Source organism: Artibeus jamaicensis, unplaced genomic scaffold (assembly GCF_021234435.1).
Source record: "Artibeus jamaicensis isolate MK-2021 breed Jamaican fruit bat unplaced genomic scaffold, CSHL_Jam_final contig_354, whole genome shotgun sequence".
Taxonomy (NCBI): domain Eukaryota; kingdom Metazoa; phylum Chordata; class Mammalia; order Chiroptera; family Phyllostomidae; genus Artibeus; species Artibeus jamaicensis.
Genome location: NW_026521803.1, coordinates 46997296 through 47016674, shown reverse-complemented (window position 1 = coordinate 47016674; position 19379 = coordinate 46997296). Strand labels below are relative to the sequence as shown.

The following is a 19379-nucleotide window of genomic DNA, read 5'->3' as shown; positions in this document are numbered from 1 at the left end:
AGCTAAATGTAAGAATTAAAAGTATGAAATTCTTACAGGAATAAGGAAAAGACAGGACTAAACATTCATGACCTGGATTTGTTAGGTATGACGCGAAACGCAAAAGCAACAAAAATAAATAAATAAATTGGACTTAATCAAAATGTAAAACTTGTGTGTTGCAAATAATACCAATATATTAGCTTGGAGTATGTGTTAATAAACTGCTTTAGGCAAGTAAAATAGAGTGTGCTTATGTCGCGAAAGCTTCACTGCCAAAATTATTAATTTGGGGCCTCTGTGGAGTGCCTGGGACAAGCCCCGCCCCACTTAAGGCGGCTCCGCCGGGAAGCCGCCTGCAGTCCGACATAGCCCCGCCCTTCGGACCTGGAGCATCCCCCGCGCAACTAGACTAGACAACAGCTAGACCCTGGCGTGCAGCCCCAGCGCGGACGCACGCACGCACGCACGGCGGGCGCGCGCACGCACACGTCTGCGCGGCCGCAAGCGTGTGCCCCCCGGGACGGTCGCTGTGGTATTAGAGTTCGAGAGTCGGCGGAGGTCCGTGTGGGGGGGTGTCGGGGGTCCGGATCATGGGGATGGGTGGCGGGCGTTCGGGCCGGAGGGAAGCGGGGCTGGGCCGGGAATCGGTAGTGGGGTCCTGGGAGGAAGTGGGGCCCGCCAGGGGTGGGGGTTCGGAGTCGGGAGAGGGAGCGGCGATCGGGGCGGCAGCGCCCCCCGCCAGCGCCGCGTGCTGTGGTTGAGGCGGAAGCAGATCGTCCACCGAGTCCCTCTTTCACAGAGGCCAGCACAGTCGCCAGCATGTCGTACATGCTCCCGCACTTGCACAACGGCTGGCAGGTGGACCAGGCCATCCTTTCGGAAGAAGACCGGGTGGTCGTCATTCGCTTCGGGCACGATTGGGATCCTACGTGCATGAAAATGGACGAGGTTCTGTACAGCATCGCGGAGAAGGTACCGCAGCCCCACTCCCGAGGCTCTGCAGTTGCTCGGTGTCTGCTTTCTTTGGCTTTGCTGGTGGGCGGGGAAATTTGAAAGTGAGGGTGAAAGCTGCAGTCCGCACTCGTTCTTCAGGCCTTAATTTCCAGAAGCCACCAAATGAAGAGAACTGACTTGGTGACGAGCTTCCTGAAATTGTACACAACAGGTTCTGCCTTTTTTCTGGGAGAAGTTTCCCGCATTTCCAGTTTTTGAAAATGTTTATGGTCCCTCTCCCTATATAAAATGACTTAAGAATTCCTAGCCATAGGGTGTTTTTCAAAATTTGCATTTGTAGTACCATGAACATAACACATTTGCAGACTTTGGCAAGGGCAGGGAAGTTCACTTTGAAAAGCTCAGCTTAAAAAGTTTGTCCTTTTTTTGGTACCACGTTCATTTGTTGTATTTATAAAGCAGAATGTTTATGTAAATGATATAGTAAATCCTGCTGTTTCCTTTTCTTTCTTTCTTTGCTACCGGCTCTTCGTGTATCACTTCATGTGATTATTTAAATGCAGGGAACAGTTGGAGAACTTAGAATTGTTCCTTGTTAGATCTGGTTTTCCTGACGTTTCACGTCATACACTGGGTTGTCTTGGGTGCTTGTTTGCAGACAGTAAGTATGCAAGTTGTGCGTTACTCTGTAACAAGGCCTCAGTTCTTTTTTGAAATTTCTTCATGGCGATTTTAAGATAACAGACGGATTTTTGCAATTGCAGCAATAGAGCAAAAGGCAAATATACCAGAGTGTTAATGAAGTAATTAACTTCTTAATACCTTATGAATGGTCTCAGAGGTTATTCATTTTATTGAAAAGTAAAAGTGGACACATTGAAACTGTCTTCTTTTTAAAGATTTCATTTATTTTTAGGGAAGGGAGAGAAACATCAGTGTGTGGTTACCTCTTGTGCACCCCCTACTGAGGGCCTGGCCTGAAACCCAGGCATTTGCCAATTGGGAATCTAACCGCCAACCCTTTAGTTTGCAGGCTGGCAGGCAATCCACTGAGCCACACCAGCCAGGGTGAAATCACCTTTTCTTTATGGTAATAGGAGATGCTAACACAGGCCAGGTTAAAGTGACATTTTGAGTCAGTACTAACAGAGATAAAGGTACATCTTGTACTTAGGAAGGGAAAACTGATTTTACAGTCTCCTGTTCATAGGAGAGGCAGGGTGGGGGTGGGGGTGGCACTGTGGACGTCAGGGACCCGTCTTCCATGTCAGTCATCATCAGTGCCACTGGGAATACTTACCAAGTGCGTCGCCGAGATTCTGATTCCATGGGTCCAGAGTGAGGTCCGGAAACAGCTCCTGTAACAGCCTGCCTGGGAAGTTGTGGTGAGACTTTCAGAAACCCCGCAGCAGAGGCCTGGGTCTGAGTACGAGTGTGGCGCCGGTCGGCCACTCCCAAGGCACTGAGGGACTTTAGGAGATGCCTGGGGAGCCCGGAGACCCTCGAGTGGGACGTTTGTTCATTGTTTCAGCTGCAGTGGTCAAGGGCAGGTGCTGCTGAGCTGGGGGGGGGGGGGGGTGCACGCTACTGAGCACTTTCCCAAGAAGCAGAAGCAGACCGTTAGCGTGCTGTCAACTAACCTTGGGTGTGTGTTCTGGGTTCTGCCTTGCAGGTGGCAGCTGCATCACCAGGTGATGTCCTGACCCTGCTGCCAGCAGCGCCAGGCTAGGGTGGCTAGGACATGAGGGTTGGCTGGCTCTTCATGTCTGAGCAAAACTCAGCAAGGTGCCCTTGGCTAGGAGGCAGACTGTGTGCGTAACGCAAGTTTTTAAGGGTTTTGACCAGAGTGGCTCTTTCCCGACGCCTTTCTGTCAGTTTTAGAGCGAATTGTGGTGTCACCGGTGACCACACTCTTGTAGTGAACCTGTTGATGTGATCAGTTTAACTAGACTCACTTTGAGTATTTTTCTCTGGCCTTTTGAGTACCCTTTTTCTTTTGTCCAAAAATTTGGATCTGTATTTTAATAAACTTTCAGTGTTGTGGTATCACATAGCTATTCAAAATGCAAACTTGAAGTTTATTATAATGCTCTTAATGTTTTATTTCCTTCTTAGTATAAGGGCAAAATATGAATTTATTATTCTAGAAGTTCTTTGGGGGAAGCTCAACAAGAATTTTTGATATGTGAGATTTTAGTATAAAGAACAATTTAACTCTGTTTAAAAATCTCCCTCTGCAGAAATGGCAGATAATGGGGGATCTTCCTCATCTTGTTACGAGCCCCGTTTGGATATCCCAGCTGTTTTAAAGTGAGTAAAAGTTCCCACGCTGAGGCTGAGATGTGCAGTGTTGACTCGATGCTCTGACAGTGCCGATCCTCGTACTGGATTCGTTTTGAGCTGCACTGAAATGGGGAGATGCTCTTTACAGGCGTCCCGAAGTTGGTAGAGTGATAATAACAAGGTTTTCTGTTAAGCAGATGGTTTTATGTGCAGCTTCCTGCCCGCCCCCCCTTTTTTTACTTTGATACCAGAGAAAGGGGGAAGGAGGGAAAAAGAGAGAGAGAAACAGTGACGTGAGAGAGAAACATCAATCGGCTGCCTCCTGCATGTGCCCTGACCAGGGGCTGAGCCCTCAACCCAGATGTGTGCCCTGATGGGGAGTTGAGCCCACGACCTTTTGGTTTGCGGGACAACGCCCAGCCCACGGAGCCACGTGGCCAGGGCTGTATGCAGCTGTGAAGAGAGACTGGCTCTCCCCGGAGCTGTCTGCCTGTTGTCTGTAGGGACACAGTCTGTCACAGCCCACCGTTACCTAAGTCTCATGAAAAGTGAGAGTAAATGGGATGTTTAATTTTTGTGTTAAAAAGCCCAGAAAATAGAGTTTAAAACATGTAGCACCCCAGTGGTATTGGCTTGGAATTATATGTTCTAAATGGAACTGTGTGTAAGGCAAGCACACTGATGGGACTCTTTGGGCGTGACCCTGGGGAGTTTCCTGAAGCAGCACATGATGTGAGCGGACCAGTAGAAGCCGGTGCTCATTCAGCGAGGAGTCTGATGGGAACCAGCAGAAAGTGCACTTCCGTGTTTGCTGTGGGTTTGCAGCTCTGGGTGTAGAGCCTTCCAGTAAAGCAGCTCCGGGTGGCAGGACTGAGGCTGAGCTGGAGTCTGCCACCTGCTGCCGGTGTGACCTGGAAGTCTGTAGGAAAAGGACAGCGGGGCTGAACCCACCAGGAGCTGTGAGAGCAGAGCGGACAGAAAGGCCTGCAGAACACTTCCTGTAACGTAGCGAGTGGTCGGTCCACAGTCCCTTGTTGCCATCATGATCGCTTATCTCACGTCACAAAACTTGGAACAGTCGTCATGAGTGGAGCTAATCAGGGCACGCAGTTTGAGAGAATAAAGTCACCATGTAATTGTTTTTGAGGATTTGAAATGAATCACCTAGAAGTGTAATAATTAGGCAAGGGACAGTACAGACCACGTGTCCTGGTGTGTCAGAGGGGCTCCTAGCCAGTGCGGGGGCTCCATGCAACGCGCACGGCAGTGGCTAGTCACCAACTCCCTGAAGAGGCAGACACTTTGCTCATTAGTGTGCGGGCAGCAGGCCTGGAAAGGGTGTTCACTAATGCAGATGATGTAAAGAATGTGGATATTAAAAATAATTGGATAATAAAAGTATAATTTGTAAATGTCATTCATGGTTAAAAAAATACTACTCAACTCCCAGTTATGACTACAATGGAGCAGGCAAGTGTTTTGAATATGGTAGACTTAAGCAGGTAAGTTCTCTGTGTCATTTGAAAAGACGATTCCCATGAGTAAATGGGAAAAGAACTTGAAAAGGGGAAATTCTAGTGGTTAAGTAAACTTCAGAGAAATACATTAAAATGGGGCACTGTCATTTCTTTTTTATGTCAGAGACAGAAAGGTGTGGGGTGTGCTCCAGCCGGGACGTCCAGGTGGTGGGGTCAGTGTCGCACAATGAGCCCGGCGAGCAGTCACTGTTCTCAGCACCCGGCCTTTCAGAGGCGAGGCTTGGTGCCCCACAAGCCCATGGCTGTCATTTACAGCGACAGTGGAAGCAGCCACAGTGTCAGTGATGGGGGGTGGGGGGATGGACCGGGTGCAGTGCCAGGTGGGACCCAGAGCCCTCCCATGGGTCCCAGCGGTGCCAGAGCAGGCACCAGCAGTCGTCAGTCAGGGCTCGGGCCTTGGGGTTTAAACTGGAAACACGCACCCTCCCGGTGGAATGTTACGTGGCCATGAAGGAGGGTTTTCTCCTGGCTCTAGTGAACGTGAGGGAGCAGTGGCGTCAGCTGTGGGAAAGCAGAGTACAGGCTGTAACCATTTGATGAACTGTTTAATGCAGCCATGAAAGTTGTGTTTTTGTCAAGGACAGTGTATATGAGAATGCTTGTGATTAAAGCCGGGCACTAAATAATCGTATCTGTATGATCACATTTTGTTAAAACAATATGAACAGATTTTTTAAAAAAATTTTTAGTGGGGAAGGGAGGGAGAAAGAGAGGGACAGAAACATCAATGTGTGAGAGATACACCTATTGATTGCCTCTTGCATGCCCCCTACTGGGGACCTGGCCTGCAACCCAGGCATGTGCCCTGACTGGGAATTGAACCAGCAACTTTTTGGTTCCCAAACGGGTGTCCAATCCACTGAGCCACACCAGCCAGGGCTGAACAGATTTTTACAATATAAATATGTATATACCAGAAAAAAATCGGAAAGAATACACTAAAAATACTTTTGCAGCAGTTAACTTTGTGTTGGTATTGAAGGTGATTTTATTTTTCATTTTTTGGGGTTTTCTAAATCTCCTTCAATGAACTTATAATTAAAGAAAATTTGACATAATACAATACTATTTGGGATACTAGTCTTTCAGTATTTACAAGAGGTGAAACCTAAGCACACGGGGAATGTATAGCTGAAATCCAAAGGCATGTTCTCAAGCAGTTGTTCAGTGCACCCAATGAAGTATTCATAAAAGTACAAGTTGGAAAAGTTTGTGTAGATTATTGCTAGGTCAGTGTGAATAGTAACACGTGTGGACATTTTCTGCAGACTCTTTTAACTTGCCGTTCTGGAAATGTTAAAAGGAGGTGTAAACGGCCAGTGAATTGCTCAGAATCCTGGGCTTGTTGGATTATTTTCTGTGCTAACACTATTGGGAAAAATGCTGGAGAGTTAGTTTGGAAACTGTTCTATTACACACAGATGGTTGTTTTTACTTTTAATGTACTTTTGCAGAATACAAGATTGATTTGTTATTTTAGATTTTTTTCAATCTTTTTTACTTTCAGGTTAAAAACTTTGCAGTTATTTACCTTGTGGACATCACAGAGGTGCCTGACTTCAATAAGATGTACGAGCTGTACGACCCGTGCACGGTCATGTTCTTCTTCAGGTGCGTCCCTCCCCCCCTCCCCCTCACTGAGGTTGCCCTCTCACGGAGTGGCTGGTCTGGAAGTTTAATGTGATCAGTGTGCCTTCAGATCCTTTTATTCAGAAGGAAGTCAGCTACATAGCCTTGTCACTTACAGTCTCCAGGCAATCAGTGCAATCTTTTAAACAGTTTCCAAAGTAACACAATTTCCAGTTTTAGCATTTCCTCAGTAACAAACTACTCTTTTGAAATAACTTTGCCCAGAAACCTAGGTGAGGTGTAATTCAATGGAAAACATCTTTACTGACATTTAAGGTACCTTTAAATAACCTGTTGATGAAAAATGTCTTTTAAAATAACTTACTTTTGAAATATGATATCAGTGACTCTATTTAGTGTTCTTTGTGAAACCTGCACTTCATTTCTTTGCTTACAAGTTATTTTATCAGCTTAGACATTCTGTTGTAGACTCTAGCCTGTGAATTATTGGCCTGAAGAACAGAGTTTCTCTAACTGCCTTAGTTGCATTCGATTCCACAGCTCACGGGCTTTGCTGCAGAGAAAGCCGTGGGAACGGACACCGGCTGGGGCTATAAGGGTCTGGTCCAGATGCCACGTACATTTGATGGTATTCGTTTAGCAGTAAAGTCAAGTCACATCATGAGTAAAGAAATAGCTCTGTTGTGGAGGCTTCATTAGAAAGAAACCGCCCTTGGACATTGTCACATGTGCCAAATGTCTCCCTGCTGCTGTCGCCACACAAGCCGGTGGGCGGCAGTGTCGTGTCTGCTCTACACGTGGAGCCCTTGTTGGCGAGGGTGGTCCAGGTGGGCTGTGCAGGGCGTGCCTCAGCTTCGTCGTCCGAGTGACCAGTCAGCACAGCGTTGTGGCTGAAAACCACCGTTTGTGAGCTGGGGATCCCGCAGGCCCAAGGCGGGCAGGTTCTGCGGGTTCTCTTGGGACAGGTTGGTTGGGGGAGGATCCCCGATGCTCAGCCAGGTTGTTGGCTGGGTCGGGGCCCCCTCGGAGGCTCTGATGACCGTGCACCTTTCCCTGCAGGAACAAGCACATCATGATCGACCTCGGCACCGGCAACAACAACAAGATCAACTGGGCCATGGAGGACAAGCAGGAGATGATAGACATCATTGAGACCGTGTACCGCGGTGCCCGGAAGGGCCGCGGCCTGGTCGTGTCTCCGAAGGACTACTCCACGAAATACCGATACTGAGCGCCTGCTGTGGGCGGGGCATGTGCGCTGGGCAGCCCTTCTCCTGTGGAGACGGGCGGGACTCAAAGCCTTTTCGGAGGAGTTTGGGGGAGGACGGGCCTGCGTGGCCTCAACCCGGAGTTGGCCTGGTGGCCATACGTTCATATTTGCAGACGTCTGTAAATATCCAGCTGAAGTAAACAAGTGTGTGGTGATGGGGACGTCCTGGTGGTTGGATTCTTGTGTAGGTCATAGGCTTGGGAGGAGCTTAGTTCTCTAGCCCTGGAGTGAAGGTCAGGGGGTGCCCTGTGACTGCTCGGTTTTGCCTCCCTGGTGGTGAGGTCTCTGTTTCCCGGGCTGCTGGAGTGAAGGGCCAGAACCTGGGCCACCTGGCAGACGTTCCTGTCTCAACAGCCTGGAGACCGGACATTGGGGCCCCAGGCATCCCCCAGCCCACCCCAGTCTCAGCTCTCATTTTATCTAGGCCTCCCTGAGTTGTGTCTGTGTTCAGATTTCTTTTTTTAAATTATTTTTACAGAGAAACGTTGATTTGTTGTCCCACTTGCTGACGCATTCATTGTTTGAGTCTTGTATTGTGCTCTGACCAAGGATTGAACACACAACCCTCACGTATCGGGACAGTGCTCTAAACAACTGAGCTACCCAACCAGGGCTAAATGCCCCCTTTGTAAGGACACCGGCACTGGATGAAGGCCGCCTGACTCCAGTGTGACATCCTGAGTAATCGCATCTGCAACATCCCATGTCCACTAAGGTCACATCCTCAGGTCCCAACACATGTATCCAGGGTGGGAGGGTGTATGCCCTGCAACCCATAACAGAATCCAAAAGTGTCTTCTGGTTATGAAAACAGTGCAATAAAATGATTTGGGAGGCCTTTCTTTTAAATATGAAGAGTACACTGCTTCTTATTCCTCCTAAGATTGTATCTAATGTGCTTAAACATGCTGTGTTCTCTGTAGAGTCCACAAAACCTCTTTCCCATAGCTTCCACTTCAGGTTCAAGTTTCTCCTCAAGCCGCCCGGGAGCAGGGTGGTGGGGTGGGGAGCATACGTGGAGCCGCTGCCCCTCCCAGGTTTCACGGTGCAGGGTTGGGGGTGGGCAGTCACTTCCTGGGCAAGCGGCTCAAGTCCGTAGTGAGAAGGGGATGACAATGACCGGAAAGAAGGCCTGTGGTGTGCTAACGAGAACAGCTACCCAGTGAGCGGCTGCTGGCCAGCTCACAGACCACTGCTCACGCCCTTGAGTGTGCGTGGGAACTCCAGGCTGGTAAATTCTTTCACAACTATTTACACCTTTCTTCTCCCAAACAAGATGTGAACACCCACCAACTCCACCTGCTGCTGCTGCTGGTTTAAACTCCGTGCCCCAGGACCTGGCCTTTTTCTAGCAGATGAGTCATGGGTACGAGTGCTCATCATGGGTTATTTGTAGTAGCGAGAAAGCCTGGTAGAACCTCAGTGTCTGAGACAACAGGCTCTCAGCCATAAAAAGTGTGTGTGAAATGTTCACCTAGGAAAAACATTCGTGCCCTAGCTGGCGTACCTCCATGCTTGAGTGCTGGCCAGCAAGTCAAAGGGTCCCCGGTTCAATTCCCAGTCAGGGCACATGCCTGGGTTGCAGGCCAGGTCCCCAGTAGGGGGATTGTTTTTGCCACACAAGAGGCAACCACACATTGAGGTTTCTCTCCCTTCCCATCTCTAAAATAATAAAATCTTAAAAAGTGTTCATGACATGCAAAGAAAACAGGATATAAACACATCAACTATATAAAATGGGGTGAATAGATGTTAAACTTGGAGCAGTGTGGCTTAGCTGGGGCATCATTCCACGCACCAAAGGGTCCCAAATTCAATTCCCAGTCAGGACACACACCTGGGTTGTGGGTTTGGTGGGGCACATGTAGCAGTCGTACTTCTCTGGATCAATGTTTCCCTTTCTCCCTCCCCACCTCTAAAATCAATAAATCAAGTCAAAGGAAAAGATGTTGACAGTAGTTAATCTAAAGTGTACAATTATGGTAGATTTTGAATGATGAACATGATTTATATGCAGCAGTAATTTTTTTTTTTTTACAGTGAGAACCTATAACTGGCCCTTTTGGGGGTGATCAGCCTTATTTCACTGTAGCTCCAGGGAGAGGGGAACTGGGTGACTGGAAGTGCCATCTTCGCTACCTACAGAGACCTAGTTGCCAACTGCCTCCAGGGTGCAAGAGGCGAGGGCACCCGGAGTCCGCGTGCTCCTGGCTCACCTGCCGCCTTGGCTCTCACTAGGTTTTGTTCAGTTTGGAGAGCACAGCGCTCATAACCCGTCTGGACTGCACAGATCAAAGTGAGTCTGTCCAAGAACCCGTGCCTGGAAATGCCGGGTGATGCAGCCGTTGAAAAAGCAACTTCTACTAGGAAACTGCTGGTGATCTTTGAAGAAGATTACATAGACTTGAATTCAGAAAGAAATGGACCTCACACAGCTCACGCTTCTCTTGCACAATTCCCAAAGTTAGGTGTGGATGGAAATGTGTACTGCCATCTGGCACACCTTTTGTTAAGGGGTTCGTTACCTTCGGAGCTGCATTCTTATCCCATGGCCTTTGTTTTTATGATCTTATTTTACTAAAATGAATTTTCAAATGCTGAAAATCAGGACTCAGATTATGTAGATTACTAAGAAGTTTTCGAGGACTTCTGGCCAAGATGGAGGTGTAGGTAGACACACTGCGCCTCTTTGCACCACCAAAAGAAGGACAACACAATTTAAAAACAAAAAACAACCAGAACTGACAAGACATAACTATGGAAATCTAACAATCAAGGAGTTAAAGAAGACACATCCGTCCAGACCTGTAGGAGGGGCAGAGATGGGCAGCCAGGCAGAGAGGACTCACGGCAAGGCGGTGGCTGGAGGACCCAGTGAGGCGGCGGATTACGGAGGGCTGCGAAAGGCTGCAGCTGGCTGGCAAGGCGGCGAATGGTGGAGCCGGTGGCCCTGCATTCATGCGCAGATAAACTGGGAGAAGCAAGTGGGGAGCGGGATGGAGTGCACAACCCAGGGCTCCAGCTCGGGGAAATAAAGCCCCAAAGCCTCTGACTGAAAACACCCATGGGGGTTGAGGCGGCAGTGGGAGAAACTCCCAGCCTCACAGGAGAGTTCACTGGAGAGACCCACAGGGTCCTAGAATGTACACAAACCCTCTCATCCTGAAATTAGCACCAGAAGGGCCCACTTTGCTCGTGGGTAGTGGAGTAAGTGACTGAAATCCAGCAGAGAGCAGAGCAAGCGCCATTGTCCCCTCTTGGACCCCTCCCCCAGAAACAGCGTCACTACCCAGCGTCCTGGGTTGCCCCGCCCTGGTGAACACCTAAGGCCCCGCCCCTCATACGTAACAGGTGCGTCGAGACAAAAAAAAAAAAAAAAAAAGCCCAGACGAAAGAACAGATCAAAGCTCCAGAAAAAATACAACTAAGCAATGAAGAGATAGCCAACCTATCAGACATTCAGTTCAAAACACTGGTGATCAGCTCTGGCTGGTGTGGCTGAGTGGATCGAGCACTGGGCCTGTGGACAAAAAGGCCAGTTCGATTCCCAGTCAGGGCATGTGTGTGGGTTGTGAGCCAGGTCCCCGGTAGGGACATGGGGAAGGCAAAGGCAACCACACATTGCTGTTTCCCTCCTTCTCCTCTCTAAAAATAAATAAATCTTTAAAAAACCCACTGGTAAACGGGATGCTCACAGAATTGGTTGAATTTGGTCGCAAATTACATTTAAAAAATGAAGGCTATGCTAAGTGAAACAAAGGAAAATGTACAGGAAACCAACAGTGATGGGAAGGAAACTGGGACTCAAATCAACAGTGTGGACCAGAAGGAAAAAAGAAACATCCAACCAGAAAACAACGAAGAAACAAGAACTTAAAAATATGAGGAGAGGCTTAGGAACCTCCAGGATATCTTTAAACATTCCAACATCCAAATTATACAGGTGTCAGAGGAAGAGCAACAAGTGGAAAAGATTTGAACAAATAATAAAGGAGAACTTCCCCAATCTGGCAAAGGAAATAGACTTCCAGGAAGTCCAGGAAACTCAGAGAGTCCCAAAGAAGTTGGACCCAAGGAGGAACACACCAAGGCACATCATCATTACATTACCCAAGATTAAAATGAAGGAGAGAATCCTAGAAGCACAAGAGATAAGGGGGCAGTCACCTACAAAGAAGTTCCCATCAGACTGTCAGCTGATTTCTCAAAAGAGACCTTATAGGCAAGAAGGGGCTGGAAAGAAGTATTCCAAGTCATGAAAGGCAAGGACCTACATCCAAGATTGCTCTATCCAGCAAAGCTTTCACTTAGAATGGAGGGGCAGATAAAGTGCTTCTCAGATAAGGTCAAGTTAAAGGAGTTCATCATCACCAAGCCCTTATTATTTGAAATGTTAAAGAAATTTATCTAAGAAAAAGATTTAAAAACATGAACAGTAAAGTGACATCAAACTCACAATTATTAACAACCCCATCTAAAACAAAAACAAAAGCAAACTAAGCAAACAACTAGAACAGGAACAGAACCACAGAAATGGAGATCACATGGAGGGTTAGCGACAGGGGAGTGGAAGAGGGAGAGGGGGGAAAAGGTATAGAGAATAAGTAGCATAACTGATAGAAAATAGACAGGAGGAGGGTAAGAATAGTATAGGAAATGTAGAAACCAAAGAACTTACATGTATGATTCATGGACATGAACTAAAGGGGGGGAATATGGGTGGGAAGGGGTGTGCAGGGTGGAGGGGAGTGAAGGGTGGGAAACCCATTTTAATATTAACTATATTAGCATAATCAATAAAATATAGTTTTAAAAAGTTTTCACTTTATCAAATTTTCAAGTGACTGGTCCGCTGTCTGCAGGAGTAAGGGGAAAATGGAAAGAGGGAAAGATCTGCTTATACACCAATTAATGCCCAGTTAAATAAACCAGAACCCACGCTTTGGATGAAGGTGCCTTCATTCCCTGAGATGACAAAAACACCCTTTGCGTGGGCAAACTCCAGCGTGCAGAAAAACGTGATGACGAGTGACCTTTATTTCAGTCAGCTGGGGTCAACGAGGACTCCCTGTGAGGACCAGTGAGCAGGGCACCACGTGTCCACTTTCCATCGCCGGGGTTCCAGGGGTCTGGAGAGCCCCCTCCTGTCTGTCGAAGGAAATGTGGTAACGGTGTCACAGGTGTAGTGTGATGCAGAGACTGACCAGGAGCCCGGTCTTTCTGAATGTAGAATAGTGGTTTTTGACGTTTTGGGTCATGGACTCTAGTTCCATTCACAATGGCCACAACAGGAACATGAGTTTGGAGGTTTGCCGAATCCACTGAAACCCAGGGCGCAGGCTCTGACCTAACATCACCAAGCACAGATTTAGCCAAATGAACCCAAACTTATTTAGGCCTTTTAATGTCAAGGGCATTGACGGTGTTTGAACAGACAGACTTAGATGCCTGCTGGCTCCTCTCTGCTTCTTTAAAGAATGGCTGCATGAGCGTCAGAAAGTGAGGTCTTGATATGAACTTAACCATATAACTTGATGCCCAGTATTTGGTGGGGTTTGACCAGATTTAAAACCCTGCTGGAATCTAGGTGATGAGGGAAGAAACTAAGTTCCTGCACTGCCATCCTGTGCCAACTGGGGGTCTTGCAGAACCTGGCCCACTGTCCCTGCCCTTGGGCACTGGCTTGTCCCCGGCGAGCCCTCAGGTGAGTGGCCCAGTGACCAGGAGGCCTAGAAGGAACTGCAGGGCAGGTGGGCCCACCTGATGCAACCTCAGCGAGGCAGGTGTGTCTTCACCCATGGAAGTGCTTGAGTGCCCTCCCCAGTGTCCTCCAGATGGAGATGTTTATGTCTCGGGCAGTGGACTAGCTCCAGTTTAGCAGGCAAGTATGGGCGATTTGTCCTCTGACTTAGGGTAATGATTGCCAAAGAAATGGGAGAACAAAGGCGTGAAGTTATTAAAATAGGCTCATGTAATCAGAATAAGATGTCAGTAAAACACGTATGTATCTTAGTGAAGTTGTGCCTCTCCACATGTGTCACATGGACACAAGTTCGGTCCAAGACCTGAAAGTAAGCATTTATTTGTATCTCAAGGGCCCCTGCAAAATTCCACTGGGAAGGCAGGGTCCTGCTGATCTGGAAGCAGGTGGAGGGCTTAATGCAACATGTGTTCAAATGGTTCCATGACTGCACTGTCTCCAATAGAAACAGCTAGTTATAGTCCCCAGTGTCTAAATCGTCATGGCTTGTGTTTTGACTAAAGATTAATTGGGGGGGCAGTAAACACGTGCTTGAAGGAAATCCAATTTTTAAATAATAAAGCTTCTCATTTGAAACGTGCACTTCTAAAGGAATATGATAAAGAGTGTTAAATTGGTCTATTAATTTTCTTTACTTACTGATTTTGAGAGGGAGAGAGACAGAGAAACATCAACTTGTTGTTCCACTTACTGGTGCACTCATTGGTTGTTTCTTGTTTGCACCCTGACCAGGGATCGAACCTGGCACCTTGGCTTATTGGGATGATGCTCTAACCCACTGAGATGCCGGGCCAGGGCTCAGCTGGTGTATTTTGAAAGGAGCATTTGTGAAAGACTTGTTACCCCTGAAGGTTTTTCAGGTACAAAGGCAGGAACTCCCATAGTGAACAAATGCAGGATTGCGTTTCCGAGAGGAAAGCGATCACAGGCTCCGCAGGAAGGAACCAGTCCCCAGCCTCAGCCTTACCGTCTGTTTCTCTGTAGCGCTTGTGATCCCAGCCTGCACCATCAGCTGGTCCACGTTGCTCTGCAGGTCCTGGAGGCGCCTCCCCATTTCTTCCAGTTCCATGTCAAGGAGCACAGAGCTTCTGCCTGGAAAGCCCTGCAGCATCCTGCACCTGGTCTGGCAAGCGCCCTCCCTGGCTGCCACCTGTAAGCCCCCCGAGGTCCGTACGGGTGCTTCCTGGAGGTCTGTGGGAGTTGTCTCTAAGCTCAGCTCTGAAGGCTTGGCTCCCCAGGTGTGGGCACAGGGGCAGGGAGGGGAGGTAGTCTGGCATGTTTCACTGTCTTAACCAAACTCTAATGAGGTTGCAGATATTATGGAAATTAACTCAGTTTGTCATGTTCAAGATTTTTTTCCTGTGGGAACCCACCTACAGAATCAGAAATTGCAAGTTCTACGTGCAAATACTTTGCACACAGCGTTTAAGGAACAAATTTGATTGTGAGAAGGGAGCTCACGCTGGGCACATCTAATAATTTAACAGTTGCCTTCTCTGGATCTGCTCAGCTGGCAACAAACACTCTCTCCAAATTGTGTTTGAATTCATGTCTCAGCAAAAACGGTGAGCTGCTCAAGGTGCAAAACAAAAGAGGCAGGGAGCCAGGTGGAGCGTCCTGTGTTGGAGGTCTTCTGGGTTCTGTCTGTGGGTTTTTGTCTGTCTGTGTTCTGTCTGTGCGTGGCAGCGCATGTGAGATGCTCCCAAACAGACCACAAATGTAAGGCGTGGTGGGAGGGCGTGGCTACGGAGTCATGTGTGGTGTGTCCACATATTTTATTGCCACACAAAAATGCCTTGTGCTGCTGGCCAAGCAGGGAGAAATCATCTGTGACTGGTAATTAATGCATCAGGCTGCCACTTACAGGCACAGGTGGAAACAGGAAATCCTAGGCCAAAAATCCTCCACTAAAAAGCTATTCCACGTTATCTAACAGCCCAAAGCATTGCAGTTTTTGCTATAAAATAGAAAAGGATATTTTTGAGATTTAATGTTGCAGTCAGAGCTTGAAAATGTTCTTCAAGTTCCTGATATAGATTTTCTGCCTGAAAAAAATGAACCATAAGACAATGAAGGTAATACTTGCTCCTGATGTTGGGCGTCTCAGGCACCATGGAACAGAACCACGCATGAAGTTGATTTTTGACAAGGAAAGTCCTTTCAATAAGTGGTGGTGGTGGTGGTGGGGACGATAATAAGCTGGTGACCCCTCTCTCTCGAACCACACACAGAAACCTACCCAAGGGGACCCTGCACCTAAGTGTGGGCACCCGACGACAGCAGGGAGCCCCTGCGACAAAGCCTGGCCCGGGGGTCACAGCCACTGATGTGACCTCAGCCCCTGGCCTGGGGCATCAGCAGGCCGGCAGGCAGGACGTTCCAGAAGTGTGCCTGCCGAGGTGGACAGAGGCAGACGGGACCTGTGCATCGGCTGCTTTGTGCTTCACCTGGGACCTCAAACCACCTGGGCCTGGGCTGCTGGCCGCCAAGAACACGCCTCGCGGTGTGAAGACCACTGCCCACAGCCAGCCGCTGTGTCCTATACCCAGCTGGTCTCCTTCCTCCGGACCACGCAGGTGTAAGGACCTACACCATCCCACAGTGGTGCTTCCTGATCCGTCCTTGACTAGCTCCGCCTGGCGGAGAGTGGGCGGGGGCGCAGCGGGGTCCGCAGGTCCCACCGGGCCACAGGGTGGGTGGGAGAGCCAAGAGGGAGGGGTGGAGCCCGACTCACCGCGCCCCGCAGCGTGCGCCCAAGGTCTTCGGGTCCCTGTGCATCCATGTGGAGCGGGGGCGAGGGTCTGGCGGTGCCGGTGGGGCCAGGTGGCTCCGGCGGGTCAGAGTCGCGGTGTCCCCTTCTGGTCCGGCAGCCGCCGCCGAGGGCAGGGCTCCTGCTGCGAGGGAATACCAGAGAGTCTGGCTGGGCTGCAGCTCCTCCTAACACAGATGCCCCCGGGAATTCCTGGGCAGGGCGTGCCTCCCAACCCTGAGACACTGAAGCTGCCCAGCAGGTCCTGGGAGAAGGCCTGGAAGGTGAGGGCCAGGCAAGGGGCGGCTTCATCCTGAAGGTCACTGTCCCGGGGGCAGGGGCGCTGCAACCCTCTGCCGGCACAAGGCCTGGGGTCTGGCCTGCTGATCCCATCACACCAGGGCCGAGAGGCAGCCCTAGAGCACGCGGATCTCCTCCCGATCCTCCTCCTCCTTATCATTACTGTGACTTAAAATACACGCGACATAAAACCCAGCCTGTTCACCATTTCTCAGTGCACGGCTCGGTGGCTGGGCTGTGCAGCCGTGACCACCGTCCACCCGCAGAGTTCTTTCATCTTCCCAAACTGAACTGCTGCCCCACTGAACACTCACAGCTCGTCCCTGGGCCCGCTGTCCACTCCATCTATGTTCCACCCCTTCGGTCAGTGTGTCGCTTCTCCAAGGGGGCCGTGGGGGTCCGGGGATCTGGCCCTGTCACCATCCATGCAGAAGACGTGCTCTCTGCGTGCCTGCCAAACCTACGGCCAACTGCCCAGTTAAGAACCCTGCCCTGCCCTGTGTGGCTCGGTGGGCTGAGCGCCGACCCGGACACCGAGAGGCCGCTGTGGGAAAAAATCCCCAGCCGGGGTTTCCCACACCTGGGTTTCGGGCCAGGTCCCTGGTGGGGGTGGGCAGGGGGCACAAGAGGCAGCCACACATTGATGTCTCTCCTTCTCCCTTCTTCCCCTTCTCTAAAAATATTTTAAAAAATAAAACTAAGAATTCTGCGTCCTGCGACCAATTCCTGACACACCGGCAACTTGTGCACTTGGGTTCTGATGTCACTGAAGATCTGGAAGGAAATCCTCACCCCACGCCCTTCCTTCTGGTGCCCTTTCAGCCCTTATGGGTGGCAGCTCCTGAGTCCCTTCATGGGTGGCACTCTGTTTTGCAACTCTTTACCCTGGAAGCTCTGTGGGGCAGGGCTGGGTCAGCCTGAGTCACCCCAGGGGCCCAGCTGAGCTGCAGCCCCAGGCACCCAGGCTACTAGATGTGAAACGCAACCGCACAAGCAGAGCTGCCCGAGATCATTAGTAATCAGCAGGATGCAAATCAGAACCTCCCTGAGGTTGCAGGTCACAGCCACGACGGCTACAGTCAAACACAGACAATAACAGGTGCTAATGGGAGGTGGCCCATCCCGGGCCTCACAACTGCTGTGGGAATGGAAATGGCGCGGCCAGTGTGGGAACAGGCTGCCCGTCCCTGAAACCTCGATTCCACCTTTACGTGATGACCTCTTTCTGCACAAAAAGGTGCACACGAGCGTCCACGGCAACGCTACTAACAATATCAAAAGGGGAAGGAGACGGCCGAGAATCCAGTAGGTGAATCAACAGAACCTGGTCTGTCCCTGCGATGGGGCATCGCTCAGCCGCAAAAGAAAGTTCTGACTGGCACTTCGACCGGATTGTGCCGGGGTTGGTACTGGGTGATTCCAGTCACGTGGACTACCTCGAACATCAAACTCATGACAAAAGCAGATGGTGGGTGCCGGGCAGGGGCGAGAGGACGGTGGTGGTGCCGCACAACCTCATGGGTGCACTGAATGCTCCGCTCCTGGCCCTCCAGCGTGGGCGAGAAGGTCAGTCGGCTTTCTGTACATTTTACTACAATGTATGTTCTCAGAGTACAGCGCCCCAGCTCACCCTTCGAGCTCTAGGCTCAGAATTCCGGGGCCCCTGATTCCCTCTCCCTCCCCCTTGCGGACCGTCTCCACACACCCCCGATAGACCCAGAGCAGCAGGTGGCCGTGGGCTGGCCACCAATTTGCCCACACGTGCCAGGGAGACAGGACCGGCGGCGTGACCCAGATGCGGGCCCTGTGCCCCCGGGGCCACCTCTCACCACCAGGCCTTCCGTTTGGGGGTAATTAGGGTCTGCCGCGGTCGAGGGGAGCGCTGAGGGGCTCCTCGCTCATCGGATCCTGGGGGCCCTGGGCACGCAGGGCTGGCTGGCCTCACACAGGGTCCTCCGGCCCCGCCACCAGCCGGGACCGCCACTCCCAGCCCGGCCTCTGCGTCCTGAGACTGCGTCTCGCCGTGGTGGGGCGCCTCCCGGCGTCCCCGTTTCCTTCCCCTGCACAGGGCACCTTGTGGAGGCGCCGCGGCAGCGGCAGCTCCCGCGTCTCCGGTGCGCGTGCCCTTGTTCTGGGGTCCGGCCGCAGGCTGCGGGCTTTGTCCGCGAGCAGCCGCCCGCACCACCCGGTTAAACTCCCGAACTTCTGAGTCCGTCTCCAACTCCGGGGCCCGACTCCGCCAGAGGATGACCGCGTGGGAGGACTCCTGGAGTCAGCTGGGGCCGCTGCCTGGGTCTCCACACGGGGTGACGCCCGTGCTCACACCAGCCCGGTGCCGCGAGAGGGGTCCCCAGCCACCCGCTACCCGCTGCGCAGCGACAGGATCCCGTCCTCCGCTTCCGAAGGCCGAGCACTGAGTCTGCATGCACGGCGCCCGCCCTGGGCCACGCAGAGACGGCCCACGCGCGCACCCGGCCCCGAAGGGGAGGCCCCGTCGGGCAGGCACCTCTCAGCGAGCGGGGCGCGCGGTGGAGCGGGGCCCGCCCCCACCTCCCCGCCGGGTCGCGCGCTCTAGGACCCGCCGGCGCCCGGCCCGCGGTGGGCGGGGCCAGGTATTGTGACGTCACGGCGAGGCGGGGCCCGGGGTCCGGGCTCGGCCCGGCGGACAGACCGACGCGGGCCGGACCGGCGGAGCCCACGCGGCCGGTGAGGGTCGGGGCGGGGGGGATCCGCGGTGCGCGTGGGCGCGGGGTGAGGTGCGGGCGCGGTGGTCGGGCCCCAGCACCAAGTCCCCGCTGCCCGGGCCGCGCGTCCGCGCCTCGTCCCCCGGCGATGCCGGCGCCCTGACCGCGCGCGTCCTGGAAGGGGATCGCGCCCCAGCCCGGAGTCCCGGAGCCGCCCGGTGCGCCTGCCTCCCGCTGCCGAGGCGCCGAGCCCAGTTCTTCCCCTCTT

General features: G+C 51.4%; 2 protein-coding genes across 7 annotated transcripts; one reads left to right on the top strand and one right to left on the bottom strand.

Annotated features, from left to right (window-relative positions):
* Nucleotides 1-414: 414 nt before the first annotated feature.
* Nucleotides 415-8466, top strand: TXNL4A (thioredoxin like 4A). The gene is made up of 4 exons (XM_037148095.2): nucleotides 415-540; nucleotides 782-954; nucleotides 6265-6368; nucleotides 7407-8466. Exons 2-4 carry the CDS (start codon nucleotides 802-804, stop codon nucleotides 7576-7578), a joined length of 429 nt encoding a protein of 142 aa, XP_037003990.1. The 5' UTR covers nucleotides 415-540; nucleotides 782-801; the 3' UTR covers nucleotides 7579-8466.
* HSBP1L1 (heat shock factor binding protein 1 like 1) lies at nucleotides 6367-18697 on the bottom strand. Of its 6 annotated transcripts, none has more exons than XM_053664131.1 (5): nucleotides 18257-18697; nucleotides 16113-16272; nucleotides 15357-15423; nucleotides 14346-14440; nucleotides 6367-7400 (listed from the first exon to the last, which is right to left on the bottom strand). In XM_053664131.1, exons 2-5 carry the CDS (start codon nucleotides 16158-16160, stop codon nucleotides 7221-7223), a joined length of 390 nt encoding a protein of 129 aa, XP_053520106.1. In that variant the 5' UTR covers nucleotides 16161-16272; nucleotides 18257-18697; the 3' UTR covers nucleotides 6367-7220. The 6 variants fall into 6 exon arrangements, with proteins under 6 accessions (XP_053520106.1, XP_053520107.1, XP_053520105.1 ...); XM_053664132.1 differs by having other exon boundaries at nucleotides 16113-16269; XM_053664130.1 differs by having other exon boundaries at nucleotides 18501-18575.
* Between the last annotated feature and the right edge of the window lie 682 nt (nucleotides 18698-19379).

Bases quoted from the DNA above. Each gene is read 5' to 3' on its own strand.
- TXNL4A (XM_037148095.2), top strand. From the start codon at position 802: ATGTCGTACATGCTCCCGCACTTGCACAACGGCTGGCAGGTGGACCAG. The intron at 955-6,264 runs GTACCGCAGCCC...TTTTACTTTCAG, and splicing joins TGTACAGCATCGCGGAGAAG to GTTAAAAACTTTGCAGTTAT. The intron at 6,369-7,406 runs GTGCGTCCCTCC...CTTTCCCTGCAG, and splicing joins ACGGTCATGTTCTTCTTCAG to GAACAAGCACATCATGATCG.
- HSBP1L1 (XM_053664131.1), bottom strand. From the start codon at position 16,160: ATGGATGCACAGGGACCCGAAGACCTTGGGCGCACGCTGCGGGGCGCG. The intron at 15,424-16,112 runs GTGAGTCGGGCT...CATTTTTTTCAG, and splicing joins GGCGCACGCTGCGGGGCGCG to GCAGAAAATCTATATCAGGA. The intron at 7,401-14,345 runs GTAAGGCTGAGG...TTGTTCCTGCAG, and splicing joins GCGCTACAGAGAAACAGACG to GGAAAGGTGCACGGTCATCA.